Raw genomic sequence first — 14,374 nt, 5'->3', positions numbered from 1 at the left:
AATTGTGTGCGCGGGGCGGGGGGGATGTGAGGAGTCCATTGCGAGGGGTCAGTTCAGGGGAGAAAAAAAAGCTCTAAAAGGCTTTAAAAAGCTTTAAAAGGCTTTAAAAGCCCCTGCGCCAGCAGGAAGGGACGGGGTGGGCTTCGGGCTGGCTCGTTGTGGGGTTTTCCTTCAGCTGGTTTTCTTTTTTCCATGTAGAAACGTTCGATAAAATGTTTGATAAACTGAAACCGTTTGATAAAACGTTTCATGAAATAAAATGTTTGATAAAATGAAACGTTTGATAAAATAAGCAATAAGAAGCCTTTGCCACTGTCCTCCGAGGGGTTATTTTCTGGGTACAAGGGAGGGGAAAGGTGCCCCTGTTGGGTAAAATCCTCTCCATTTTCTGCAGCAGAAATGATGTTTTCCTTCTCGGATGTGCCGCTCTGAGCGTGGCCCAGGCCTGGAGCCGGGAGCGGACGGGGTTTGCTTCCCCAAATCTCCCTCTCGGCGTCTTGGGAGCGAACCCGGGGCTGGAGGAGGAGGGAAAACCTCTCCCGGTGAGCTCCTGCATCCCGGGAAACCGAGCGCTGCGGCCTGGGGAGGGAAGGAGAATCCATTTCTGCAATGATCCTGCGTCTCCCAGCAGCGGCATTAATTTTCCTTTCCAGGAGAGATTCCTGGATTCACCAGGAGAGAGGGAAACAAAAGGAGGCAGGAGGCGGGCAGGGATAAATGAGCGTTGGGATAGAATACACACTGAAATGGGTCTGGGGGGAATCGATGAGGTACAAATCCCGCAGGAAACAATCCTGGAGGAAACCCCCCCCGGATTTACGAGGCGGGTTCGTCAGGACCCCGGCAGGAGGGTGGGGGCGATGCCAAGGCGGGCGGTGAGGGTCTGGGCCCGGGCCTGAGCTTTAACCTCGGCCTGGCTCCAGCCTCGGAGCCGGTCCTGCCCCGACTCCCCGCGGCGTTTCCCGCCGTGAACCCCCGTTACGTGTCCCTGTGTCACACGGTGGGGGGTGCGGGGTGCATTTTGGTCTGCGGGGGGGGTCTGCGGCCGACCTTGGCCCTGGGCACGAGCCAGAGCCCCGCTGGTTGCCACGGGGGCCACTGTAAGGGACTCGGTGGCTCCCAGTTAGCGCCGGGTGGCCTCGCCCTACGCGTTTGCTCCTTAAATAATTCGGGGGGGGGGGTGGGGTGTCACCTCGGGAGCTCCGGAGGAACCGGGGAGGCACCACGAGGAACCAGACTGCTCTGGAGAGCTCAGACAGGCCAGGCCAGTGATGACCAGTACAATTTCCCACCGAGCGAGCCGGGGGGGCACTGGGAGGACTGGTTCCCCACGCCAGCCCTGGGCAGCAGTTTGGATTTTGGTGATTTTTGGTCCCAGCAGCCGCTGGCCTGACCCGGGGGTACCGCCACGAGCGTTTCATTTATTTCACTTTATGAAAGTGCGTCACTCGTTAGGCGTGTCCGTGTCCTCAGAGCCGGACTAATGAGATGAAAATTCCGACGCTGGGGGGACTCCGCGGGCCGGGTGGCCGCAGCGCGGGGGCTGCCCCGGCTCCTCCATCCTCCTCCTCCTCCTCCTCCTCCTCCTCCGGGGTTACGCGGGGCGAGGAGCCGAGCGCGACTCGCCGCCGGGGAGGGACCTCAAACTCCGGGATTTTGGGTGGATTTTTGGGGAGGGGGAGGGCGCTGCGCCTCGGCAGAGAGGAGTTGCCATAGAAACGGGAGGGAAACCCGGCGGGGCGGGGGGGGGGGGGATCCGCGCCGCCGTCGCTTTAAGAGCGCGGAGGAGGGAGGTAAATTACGCAGCTGCAAGGCTCATCCCTCCCTCCCTGGCTCCATCCCTCCCTCCATCCTTCATCCCTCTCTCCCTCCCTCCGCGCTCCCGGCCGCCCCGCCGCACCCATGGAGGCCGGCGCAGGTGATGGGGAGGGGGCTTGGGGGGGGGATACGGGGAGAAGGGGGGGGGGAAAGGGGGCGGGGGGGCGCGCACGGCTCCGCAACCGCCCCGCGCCCCGCTCCGCGCCCTGCGCAGCCGCCGCTCACCGCCCGTTCTCTCCCTTTCCCACCAGGTCGCTGAGCCCCCCCCCCCCCCCCCTCCTCAACCCCCCCCTCCCGCCGCCGCCGCCCCGGACACCGGCGGGGCCCCGCGGAGGTGAGCGGGGCGCTGAGGGGGGCGGGGGGGCCCGCGGCCGCCGTGACTCAGCCCTTTCGGGCTGCGGACTTGGGGGGGCGTGGGGGGGCGGGACACGGGGGACCCGCAGCGGGAAGGGAGGGGGGGCCGCGAATGGGAAGGGGGGGGGGTCCCCACGGGCTTGGGGTGGGTCACGCATCGGGCCCGCAGCGCACCTGCATTGCTCGCCCCGGCCCCACGGCACCTCACCAGACCCACAGTGTTCGTGCCTGGACCCACATCCCAGGCACGGGACCCGCACGGCCACGCACCGGGCACACAGCGCGCTGGCCAGCCCTGCACTGCGTGTGCCGGACCCGCATCCCACCCACCAGACCCACATCCCACCCACCAGACCCACATCCCACCCACCAGAGCCTTCCTGCATGCACTGGAGCAACATCCCACCCACCAGACCCACATCCCATGCCCTGGACCCTCCCCACACCCACCAGACCCACATCCTATGCACCGGACCCTCCCCACACCCACCAGACCCACATCCCATGCCCTGGACCCTCCCCACACCCACCAGACCCACATCCTATGCACCAGACCCTCCCTGCGTGCACTGGACCGACATGTCATGCACCAGACCCACATCACACACACTGGACCCTCCCTGAATGCACCAGACCCACATCCCACCCACCAGACCCACATCCCATGCCCGGGACCCTCCCCACATGCACCAGACCCACATCTGCTCGTTGCAGCATCCCAACGTGTCTCCCGGCACCGTGGGGCGTTGCAGGAGCCGGAGCTGCTGTGCAATTGCAATTTTATTATTTAATGGCTTAATGCTCCATCTCCGAGGGGACACAGGACAGACACGAGCCGATTGATGAGCCGGGTGCTCCTTTTCTCTCCTCCCAGCAAGGTCAGTGCTGCCGGGCTGTCGCACAGAAACCCGCTGCTGTGCGTTTGTTGTGCTTCTGAAATAACCGGCGTCCCCCGGTCCCCCCCTCCCCGGGCAGTGGGTGCGTTTATGCCGTGACCTTGTGCAGGAAGGTGCAAATCCTGATTTCCAGGGCCGCGGAGGCGCCTGCCCGGGGGGGGCCGTGCCTGTGCTCACACCTCGGCAGCGTCGCAGCGGGCTGAGACGGGAGGTTTGGTTTGTTGGGAAAGTAAAAGTAGGCCAGGGCAGCAGCGTGGGGACCCGGGGCTGAGCCTCCGCCACCTCCATCCTTCCCAGCCCTCGGCCGAGGGGGACGGTGGTTCGGGGAGACGGCGCGGGCGGGGGGAGTAGCGGTTGTGCAGGAAGCTGCATTTCCCTTCCATGGTTTTGCCTGCGTACCCCGGAGGTCCCTGGCAGAGCGCCGGCGTGGGGCGGGCTGGGGGTGTCACCTCCCGCCTGTTGCCAACCTTCCCAGCCTTGGTAAGACCATGGGGTCAGGCACCTTCTTTTTAGCTAACGAGGGCCAGGAGCTGCCACCTCCCCGTTCGGCGCTGCAGCCAGGTCAGCTGGAAAAGTGATGAGCTGCATAACCCGATCTGTCCGAATGGTCTCTATTTTCCTGTAATCTCTGGGTGTCAACTCAGCATTTTATAACAAACGAGAGAATAAAAGGAGATGCTCCTGTGTTTCGTTACGTGGTACAACAACTCTTAGCAGAATTGACTTTTCTGGTGCTGTTGCATAAACACCCTCTGCCTTTTGTCCCTGCTCTTGCCCCGAGCGCTCCGCTCTGGTGTGAACTGGAGCGTCTCCCTCTCTCCGGGACCCCGGGGAAGCTCTGCCCGCTTTGGGATGAGCTGGAACAGGAGCAGAGTTTCCCAGCCCCTGGAGATACCAACCGCTCCCTTGGAAAATCCCGAGCAGCAGCAAAGCAGCCCCTGTCTCCCAACAGACGCCCCGTGGCAGGAGGAGGAGCGCAGACACGGTCACCGCTGCGCACCAGCGGGCCGGGGTTTGCCTCCGGCAGCCGGGACGGTGCCCGCGGCGCTGACCCCCTCCTTGGCCGCGCTTCTGCCGGACCCTGCTCCTTCCCACCGCCCCCCAGCTGCACCCCCAGTCCCTTTTCAACCACAGACCCATCCTGGCATCGCCATGTGGGGGACGCAGCGCTCTGTCCCACATCGGCTTGCTGGTTGTTTGCCGTGTTCAGCGTTTTGCTTATTTTTAGTGTGAAGGAAAAGCAGAGCCTGTGTCAGAAAAGCATGAAAATCTCAGGAGCCCTTTTTGTTCCCCAGAAAAACGAAGCTGTGATTTCCCTTCCCCCTGTTGCTCTCTGCTTTTAATCTTGTTAGTACAGGAAGGCTGAAAATACGGGGAGGGACCCGCAGGGAAGGCGCCCGCCGGCATGTGCCGGGCGCAGTTCTGCTCCCGAGGTTTCTGCGGCATCGGTAAAGCTGCTCTTACCACCATTGCAAAACGCTCCTAACGCAGGATGCGTCAAGGAAAACGAGGAAATCCGGCAGCGGGCCGGGTGATGGGAACCCCGGCAAAAGAAGCAGCGAGCGAGAAATCCGGGGAAATGCAGCGGCTGCTGGGCCCCGGGCGGCTGCGTGCCGAGGGCCGGGGCTGCCGAACGGGCCTGTGCCTGCGCCTTCGCCGCGTGTTCCCCGCGGGGACGGGACGAGCTGGTGGGGCAGCTCGGGCCAGCGCAGCAGCCGGTTCCTTCTGAGCTCTGCAGAAGTGGAGAGAGGCGCCTCGGAGAGCCTGCAGCCGCGAAATCCCCCGAGGAAATCACCGAGGCGATGGCGAGGGGCTCCCCGGGCTCCCCGGGCCCCGTTTCCCGTGCAGGAAGCTGCTCGGAGGGGCGATACCTGCCCAGCGCCGTCTGTCCCTCGCTGGCACTGCCGGGGGACCCGGTGTGGCTTGGGGGGTGGTGGCATTCGAGCCAAAGAGGCATCTCCGCGGGGCAGCCGTCCCCAAACGGTGGCTGAGCTGAAATTCTTGGGGAAATCCTCCCCGGGGCGCCAGGCCGAGCCTCGGGGTGCTCTGCTGGGACTCTGCCACCCGTCCCGCTTTGCGACGCGTCGTGGTGTGGTCTGTGGGTCAGCAGTGCCCCACATCCCCTCTGGGGGGGCTCCTGGAGCCCCATGGTGTCACCCACCGCGTGTGGTGGCAGCGTGGGGGGCTGAGCAGCCTGTGCCTGGGGGTGCTGGTGCCAGACAGAGTTACTGGTTGCCAGACGGAGTTACTGGTGCGGGTGTGGGGAGCAGCGTGGGGCCGAGCCCTGCGTGGGGCCGAGCCCTGCGTGGAGCTGAGCGCTGCTGACCACAGCAGGCACAGAAAGTGCTCGGCACGGTCACGGCGCCATGTGCTGGCGTGGGGGTCTCCCCCTCCCCGGGGTGAGAGGCTCTTGTCCCCGGCTGCGCCCCGTCCCACCCTGTGCTGGGTAGCAGCTTCTCATGCTGGAACTCCAGTGTTTTCTTACCAAGGACTGTTGCTTTTATTTAGTGAATTCCCCAGGCTGATTCTGTTGCACAGAATAAGCCCTATTTTGTGCTGTTGTTTTTAAAAGAGCTGCCTTTCTGTTCCGCCGTAGGCCGGGAGATTCTCAGGGAGTTTTGCTGTCGGTGGCTCCAGGAAAGCGCGTTCAACCTCCCAACGGGCAGCATTCGTCCTGCCTGTCCCCTGAGCTGCGTTTTGGGGTGGTTTGCAAGATACTGGAACGCACCTGGGTGGTTTGCAGCACCATCTCTGGGCCTGCTCTGAGTTGGGCCGTCAGAGCCTGGCCCGTAGCAGCGTCCCTGGGGAGCGAGAGCGGCCGCAGAGGCGCTGCCCTGAGCAGGGTCCCGCTGGCCCCCCCGGCACAGGGACAGGCCGGCACCCCCCAGATCACCCTGACCTCGCCCCAGTCTCTGTGCACTCTCACTGTTGGTTCGGATCTCTGTAACTGCAGGCCCGGGCTCACGATGGAGCTGGGGCCGTGAGTCCCAGCTGCGGGGATCAGCATTTGCCGTTCGTGTCGCTGCGCCCGGCGCCGGTTTCTGACGCGGGGTCAAGAGCTGCCCAGGGGCTCTCCGGAGCCTCATCCACGGCCACGTCCTCTCTTCTGGGGCACAAACTGTTTTCATCAGCTCTCTAGGGATCAACCCACAAGCAACAGATCCTACCGCGTTTATTCTGTGCCCTGCAAGACGTTCCCCGTGTTCTTTGTTCTGCAAAGGTGAAAATAAGGTGGAGGAAATCCCTTCCCGCGCAGGCTCCTGAGCCCTGGCTTTGTCTGACGTGGGGTTTGCAGACCCGGAGTTCCTGGCAGCGGCACGTTGTCCTCCGTCCCCGCGGGTTTCCTCTCCCGAGGTTCGTTTTCGGGGTTCTGTCCCTGCGCTGAGCAGGAGCTGCCTTCCCCGCGTGGGACCGGCCGTGGGCAGCTCTGTGGGCTCCGTCCCCGACGCTCCTGACACGGAGCAACGAGCCTGCGCGCTCTGCCCCGGTCTGGGTTGCTTTCCCCCGTGTTTAGATGGTTTTTAGATTTGAGAGACCTGCTCTTGGTTGTTCCCCTGCGTTTCCTGGCCCTCGCAGCTGCCATCATCTTCCTTGCTGGGGAGGTGGTTATTCCTCTTTGAACGCTTTTCATTTCCTCTCCGTGTGTTTTTCCTGATGGACGAGCAGCCGCGGCGGCGCGCCCAGGAGGTGGGGGTCCGGCAGGAGGGCTCTGTGGGAGCAGACCCCTCTGCAGATCACTGCAGAAGCAGAGGTCTGCGCCGCTTCTCCCTTTTCTTGCCTTTCAAATGTGAGAAAATAATCTTGGATTTCCTCTTGCTTCCATGGCGAGGCTCCCCGGGCGCTGTCGCGGCTCGTCCTGCTCCGCGCCATAGCGGTAATTCTGAGTGCAAATGCGATTCCCTCTGCCTTGGGGTGCAAAGTAGCCACCTACCGTGTGGGAAGGTGTGTTTCCAGCTTCGGGGCTACGTCTGCCCAACCTGCCAGTCCTCGGCAGCCCGTGGGCACGGTGAGACTTTCAGGGAGACCGAAATGGCCCGTTGACTCTTTGGGGACTGAGGCAGTGATGGTTTATTACCAGTGATTAAATTCAAGCCACCCCGGGGCAGCCTGGCGAGGCAGAGCCGGTACCCGGCCGGGCGGGGATGTGCAGCCCGTCGTGTTTGTGAGATGGGGACCCGGGCAGGGTGCAGGATGGGTGCTCCCCCCTCTGTGGGGTTTGGGTGTCCGCTGGCAGAGCTCGACGAGGCTCCCTGCGGCAGCAGCACGGGGCTGCTCTGAGATTCTCACCCCCCTAAAACCCGCCGGCGCCGCGAGAGGCATCGAGCCTCGGCGTGGGCGCCCGGCGAGTCTGCAGCAGTGGGAGGAGGAGGAGGAGGAGGAACTGAGCCTGCCAGGCGCGAGGCCGAAGCCAGACTTCCCCACAGAGCCGTTCCCGGCTGCGGATGCTGGTGCGGGCGCCCGGGGTGGAGCGTGGGGTGCTGGCAGGAGCCCCCTGGCACCATTTCAGCCCGTGTGCTGGACACAGCGGTGCCGCCTGCAGTGCCGGCGCTTGCCTGGCGCCGCGTGGCACCGGAGCGCAGAGGGACCCCCCGAGCAGGCGGTTTGGCGTGCGGGTAACTGCCGTGAACGGGGCAGAGCAGGAGGCAGCGGCGATGCCGGGTACCGCTGGGCTGCGTCGGGTCAGGGCACAGGGCTTGTGGGGCTGTGAGAGGGCGAGGAGTTAATCCCCGTGGCTGTAAATCTCCCGAAAAACCTGCCGAGAGCTGCCTGGGGAGCAGGGACGGGCTGGCCCCCGCTGCCGGGGCCTGGGCTGTGCCGCAGGATGCTCCCACCAGCACCGCGGCCGCTCGCTGGATGCTGATTCACGCTGCTGCATTAGCAAAGCCCACGGCCGCCCGGCCGCGCACGCTGTCGGCTCGGGAGCAGGTATCTGGCAGGGCAGAGCGCTGCTTCCCTCTGCCCAGGCCCTCCCCTGGCAAATCCATCCCGGGGGGGAGCAGCAGGACCCCCAGATCCCGGGTGCTGTGTCCTGGGGACGCCGCCCCCCCCGGCGCTGTGCCTGCGGCGCTGGGGGCTCACCGCGGCCGCACATCTCCGGCTCCTCTGCTCCAGCTCTCCCGGCTCTTCAGTGTCCTGGTTTGGGGATGGGGAGCGGTGAATCCTGGGCAGAGGAGAGGCCTGGGCTGGTCGTTGTGGGCTTTGGGCGTTGGGCAGGAGGTAGCCTGGAAGAAACAGCCCTGGGGGGGTGAATGCAAAAGTCTGCGTGATCGGGGTGAGCTGGTCGTGCTCCCTCCTCCTCTCCTGCCTCCCCTTCATGTCCCACTCCTCCCGCTGCCCTGGACCCTGGCCAAGCAGCACTTAAGAGATCCCAGTCACCGATCAATAATCAGCTGGCTGGTCCCTTCGCTCTGGGCTGCAGCTGCCAAAATCTGGGACGACACCAGCACCGGGGATGGGGAGGGAGCCTGTCTGACCTGGCCGTCCCCCGCAGCCCGTGAGCGCCGTGGGTTGATGGACGTGGGGCGCTCGGAGGGTTGGAGGTGCTGAGCGGATTCTTTCCGTAGCTCCCCTCTGCTGCAGCACTTCACATCCCTGCCTGTGCCTGAGGTGCTGCCGGTTGCTACGAGCCTCTGGGTCTGGCCTGTTTATTGACAGGAGAAATGGGCTCTGGGCCTCCCGAGGGATGAGCTGCTGCTGCCGCATCGGGCAGGGATCTGTGCTCCCTTACCTGATTTCACTGGTGATTCAGACTGGATTAAGAAAAAGCAGGTGCCAGGCCGCTGCGGGGCACCCACCTGCCCGGGTGGGGGCTCGGTGGGATCCAGGCCTGGGTGTCGGACCCCTCGTCCCATCTCTGCCCTGAATAATGCCGCCACCGCAGGCACCCCGCGTCCCGGCAGCAGTCCTCCGGGGACCAGGGCTCAGGGGAAAGCCTGTCCTGTGGCTGGAGACGGGTGGGAAAAGGGACTTTAGACCACAGGCAGGTACCTGGTTTGCCTTATAAATTAAACAAGCCCAAGGGCAGCGTGTGCTGCCGGGGGAGGGCCCTGGGCATGCAGCATCCCCGCGTTCCTGGGGGGCAGGCAGGGAGCACAGCCCAGATGTGCACATCTGTCCCTGGACGGGTGGCCCCAGCCTCTAAACTGATGCCCTGGTGCAGGGGCTCACCCCGCCACCGGCACCGGGGCCGTTTCCCTGCCTTCACCTCCTCTTTCTGTTGCGTTTAACCCGCAGTTCCCCCGCGCCCAGGACCCGCGGCACCGCGGCCATGTCTCTGCCGGGGAGCAGACGCTCGTCCACCGGATCCCGAAGGTGAATATGCTTCGGCCTCTGGCCCCTGGGACCGGGCAGCGGTGCCCACCCAGCCCTTCTCCCGCCTGGCAGCGGGAACAATCCCCACCTACACCACGAGCTGCCACTTTGCAGCACGAACCCCCCCCCGGCCCAGCTTTTTTCTGCTGGTTGCATGTCGCTGCCCACTGCACAGCACCTCCCCGGCCGCGCATGCAGCCCCCCGAGCGCTGCACCCCCCCGTCCCCCTCTGTCCGTCTCTGCCGCAGCTGGGACCGACCCCTCTGTCCGTCCGGGCCAAGGCAGGCGGTGGTGGAGGGCCCTGGGCGCTGGGGTTGGGGTGGTGGAGCTGGGAGGTGGGTTAGCCCTTGAAAAGCCTCTCCTTGAGCTGCAGGAGCAGGGGGCGAAAAGAGAGGAAAAAATGCATTTATTCCCCTCCAAATGTCTCCGTGGCTTGGGCTGCCGTCGGTTAGGTGCTGGCTGGCACCGGCAGCTCTGCCCACGTGTAGGGGCTGACCTGGCGGCAGACAGCGGCGTGGCTCGAGCTCTGCCAAGGCCACGCTCCCCGGGGGCTCCCGAGGGGCTCCTGGTCCCCGGGGTGCAAGGGGTGTGTGTGTGTGGGGGGGGTGAGAGCGGGTGGGCAGCCCCCCCCCAGCCCTGCCTTTGTGCCCGTCACCGTGTCCGTGCCATTTTGATCCCTGCTGTTTGTTTTGTCCTTTTGTCTTGTGTGTTCTCGGTGTGGTGGTTGGCAGTCGCGGGGTTTATGGACGGAGTGGCTTTGCCTCCTTCTTTAAGTCTTCAGCGCCCTCAGCCACTCGGCCTGAGACACAGCCTCTTCTCCCTGCCTCCAGGCGCCCCTCGCCCCCCGGGAGGGACACCTACGGCACCTCCTCGCTGAGCAGCAGCAGCAATTCTGGCTCCTGCAAGGGCAGCGACAGCAGCCCCACCCCAAGGTAACCCATCACCCGTGGCCCCAGGGCGGCTGCTGGGTGCCCCCAGGCAAAGCGGGGGGAGCAGCCCCCATGCTGCCGGTGCCGGTGGAGCGAGGCTGTGAGCTTGGGGGAGCTGGCGGAGCCGCTGGTGTGTCTCACACAGACCTTCACCGTCCTCCAAACCTTCCACCTCCGTTGTCGTGTCTTCTCCCCCCGCGTCCCCCCGCCTGCCAGCCCGGCGCCCCGTCCCCTTCCCTGCGTCCTGCCGTGGCTGTGGCTTGCGCGCTGCACGCGTCCCTCCCGCCGCTCCTGCACCCCGCGGGGCACCCCGAGTCCTTCAGGGCTGAAGGCTCAATGGGCAAGAGCTTCGTTTCCATCCCCTTGCGCTGCCCGGCGGCGATGGGGCTCCTCGGCGGGAGCTCCCGGGGTGCTCAGGGCACGCACAGCCCTGCCCTGAGCTGGGGGACGGGCACCACCCCGGCCCCGCCGGCACAGCAGCCCGTTCCGTGCTGCTCCAGGGTGCGAGGCTCATCCCCAACCTGCCAGAGGTGACATCAAATCTGGGAGGCTCTGAGGGGGTCAGGGGGTGACGGGAGCGGTGCCCGTCCCGCGGCCACGGGGCATCGCGAGGCCGCGGTCCTGCCTGGCTGCTCCTGACACGATGCTTGTGTCTCTGGCTGAAGGCTGCAGCGTGCCTGGGGGGGTTTGGGCTGCCCTGCTGTGATGCTCAGGGGGTACCCAGCACCCCATTGCCACGCAAAGGGTACCCAGCACCCTGCTGTGATGCTCAGGGGGTACCCAGCACCCCATTGCCATGCAGAGGGTACCCAGCACCCTGCTGTAATGTGCAGGAGGTACTCAGAATCCTGCTGCCATGCACAGGGGGTACCCAGCACCCTGCTGCAATGCTCAGGGGATACCCAGCACCCTGTTGCCATGCAGAGGGTACCCAGCACTCTGCTGTGATGCTCAGAGGGTACCCAGCACCCTTTTGCCATGCAGAGGGTACCCAGCACTCTGCTGCGATGCTCAGGGGGTACCCAGCACCCCGCTGCTGTGTGGCCCACAGCCCTGGCCCAGGCCAGCCCCTGCTCTCCGTCTGTCCTGGGCTTTGGGCCAGAGGCGTCACCTCATCCGTCCCGGTAACGGCACGAGGAGGGTCCGGACGTGCCTCTGGCCCATCCCGGAGCAGATGCCGGACGCCCCGGCTTGCTCTCCACGGGCAGGACATCCGCCAGCTCCAGACCTGCTCCTTCCCGAACCCTCCCGTCACCTCCATCTCTGATGGGGCTGATCCCACCCTGGGGCCTCCATCCGCATCCGTCATTCCCAGAAAGCTCGCTCTGGGCACACAGAGACCTCCCGGCTCTGCTCCTGCACCCGCCACCCCGGTGAACCCTGCGGCTCTGCGGAGGGGGGGGAGCTGCGCCCACCCTCCTGCCAGTGGCACAGCACCTGAGGCACCCACCCTGCCCACAGGGCTCCTTTGGGATGCGCTACGGGGCTGCACCCCCCTGCACCTTGGAAGGAGGCATCTCCTTGGGGCCCCTCCACCGAGCCCGTGCCGGTACCAGCAGGTGGGTGACGTCTGTGTCCCCGCAGGCGCTCGGCCAAGTACAACCTCTGCAGCGACAACCATGGGATAAAGCCACCAACGCCGGAGCAGTACCTGACCCCCCTGCAGCAGAAGGAGGTCTGCATCAGGCACCTCAAAGCTCGCCTGAAGGACACGCAGGAGCGGCTGCAGGACAGGTGAGCACGGGAGCAGTGGGCGCAGCAGGAAGGGTCCTGGCACCGGCCATCGCCACCCACAGCGGCAGCTCCTGCACGGGACTGGTCCTCCTGGGGGCTCCCAGTTCCCAACAGCACGTCTTGTCCTTGGGCTCGTGCCCAGGCACCGGGTTCACGCTTCGCAGCGACGCTGCAGGCACGTGGGCATCTGGGATTGCTGCCCATCTACCCGGGGAGCCGCAAATTCGGAGCCCGTACGTCCCGCCTGCGGTGGCTGCGCTGTCCCCTGCGCCCCCCGGTTAAGCCTCTGCCACGGTTTTTCAGAATTTCAGCGTCAGAGGGTGGCTAATCCCCATCTGCTCCTCTCGGGCTTAGGCACGTCCTCTCCATCGTGCCAGCTGCCATGCGCCCGCCCGGGGCACCTGCCTGTCCCCACGCAGCCCTCGGGAGCTCTGGGCTCTGCATCCCCCATGGGAGCATCATGCCCGAGGGTCCCCGAGCTCCATCCCTGGGTCCCAGTCGCGAGTGTTACTGGGTGATCTGGCTCCCAGCTGGGTGCCGGGGAGGTGAGGCCAGGGCTGCCCCCTCAGCGCCGCGGCGGTGCCCTCCCCGTCTCTCGCAGGGATGCTGAGATCGAGGACCTGAAGACGCAGCTGTCGCGGATGCAGGAGGACTGGATCGAGGAGGAGTGCCATCGCGTGGAGGCCCAGCTGGCGCTGAAGGAAGCCCGCAAGGAGATCAAGCAGCTGAAGCAGGTCATCGACACGGTGAAGAACAACCTGCTGGAGAAGGACAAAGGGCTCCAGAAGTATTTCGTAGACATCAACATCCAGAACAAGAAGCTGGAGACGCTGCTGCACAGCATGGAGGTGGCGCAGAATGGGGCCCTGAAGGAGGAGGGGGCCGGCGAGTCGGCCGGGGGGTCCCCGGCCCGATCCCTCACCCGCAGCTCTACCTACACCAAGCTGAGCGACCAAGGGGCCGGGGACCGCAACGTGGGGGGCTCGCAGACCATCTCGCTGGACGAGGGGGCCGACAGCGGCTTCGTGGGGGCAGAGGAGGCTCCCGGCCACACGGACCCGCTGGACGGGGGGGGCGAGCCCGGCGCCCGCCTGCCCCCCAGTTCCACCTACGAGAAGCTGCTGGGGCTGCGGGGCGGCGTGGAGGCGGGGGTGCAGGCCAGCTGCATGCAGGAACGGGCCATCCAGACGGACTTCGTGCCCTGCCAGCCCGACCTGGACACCATCCTGGAGAAAGTGATGAAGTCCCAGGCTTGCAGCTTAGGCAGCCCCACCTCGGCTTGGGTCTCCGAAATGGAAGACATGATGCCCGGCCCCGAGTTCTCCAACCCCACCGGGGCCACGGACCTGCTGGCGGCTGAGCCCGACTCGGCGGCGAGTGCCGGGGCCGAGGGGGGTGCCCCCTGCAACCCGGCGGTGCGGCAGCCCCCCGGCGCCAGCCCCTCGGTGGCCATCGCCTGCGTGGCGGAGGAGGAGACGACGGAGGCGAGCGGCTGCGAGGCCGCCCCGTCCAAGAGCTACTGGAGCCGCCATTTCATCGTGGATCTGCTGGCCGTGGTGGTGCCAGCCGTGCCCACGGTGGCCTGGCTGTGCCGCTCGCAGCGCCGGCAGGGCCAACCCATCTACAACATCAGCTCGCTCCTGCGGGGCTGCTGCACCGTCGCCCTCCACTCCATCCGCAGGATGGGCTGTCGCCCCGTCGCCAGCCCCGGGGGCAGCGCCCAGCCCTGACCCCCCCTCCCCGGCACCCCCCTGCCCGCCCTCCCCCCCAGACCCGACCGCTGATTGTAAAGCCCCGGCGTGTCCCCGCTCTCCCGGGGCTCCTTATGCAGCACCGAGGCGGGGGGGTGGGAAGGGTATGGGGGTGCGTTGGGGTGTGCTGCCCCCCCCCCCCCTTCCTCACCACCAGCTTCTGTGTCCTGGAGGAGGGAAGGGCCCCTTGCTGGCAGAGCGGGGCCAAGGGGCGATGCGGGAGGTGGCACCAAGTGTCACACCGCGAGCTCCTGCCCGACGGACGCTGCTGCCCGGCTGCTGCGGCTCCTGGGGGGCTGCACCCCCCCGGCTGGGCTCTGCCTTTGGTCGCCTCCTGCTGCGGGCACGGAGCTGCCCGGCAATGGGAAGAGCTGGGATGAGGGGGGGACACACACGCAGCAGGACACCCCCCCACCCCGGGGTGCGTTTCTGCTCCAGGGCACTGCGACAGCAACGCCTGGCTGCGGGAGGAAGACGGGGGGAACCCACCCGGGCACAGGGACCAGCCCTGGAGCCATTCGGGAGGTGGTGGGAGCCCGCGGGGCACCTTCACCCCCGGCCGCTGACCTGCGGCCATGTC

The 14,374-nt window shown here is 65.9% G+C and overlaps 1 protein-coding gene across 9 annotated transcripts; it reads left to right on the top strand.

The window, feature by feature from the left end:
- Positions 1 to 1,813: 1,813 nt before the first annotated feature.
- Positions 1,814 to 13,841, top strand: SNPH (syntaphilin). 9 transcript variants are annotated; one of them, XM_074920542.1, is made up of 6 exons: positions 1,814 to 1,918; positions 2,070 to 2,152; positions 9,303 to 9,380; positions 10,211 to 10,312; positions 11,894 to 12,043; positions 12,645 to 13,841. In XM_074920542.1, the coding sequence occupies exons 3-6, from the start codon at positions 9,337 to 9,339 to the stop codon at positions 13,771 to 13,773; spliced, it is 1,425 nt and encodes a 474-aa protein (XP_074776643.1). In that variant the 5' UTR covers positions 1,814 to 1,918; positions 2,070 to 2,152; positions 9,303 to 9,336; the 3' UTR covers positions 13,774 to 13,841. The 9 variants fall into 9 exon arrangements, with proteins under 9 accessions (XP_074776643.1, XP_074776645.1, XP_074776640.1 ...); XM_074920539.1 differs by having other exon boundaries at positions 1,832 to 1,918; positions 10,112 to 10,312; XM_074920537.1 differs by lacking the exon at positions 1,814 to 1,918 and adding an exon at positions 2,996 to 3,050 and having other exon boundaries at positions 2,129 to 2,152; positions 10,112 to 10,312.
- The last annotated feature ends 533 nt before the right edge of the window (positions 13,842 to 14,374 follow it).

Source organism: Athene noctua, chromosome 16 (assembly GCF_965140245.1).
Source record: "Athene noctua chromosome 16, bAthNoc1.hap1.1, whole genome shotgun sequence".
In the NCBI taxonomy this organism is placed as follows: domain Eukaryota; kingdom Metazoa; phylum Chordata; class Aves; order Strigiformes; family Strigidae; genus Athene; species Athene noctua.
Note: the sequence above shows the minus strand (reverse complement) of the source record. Positions and strands in the feature narration are given on the sequence as shown.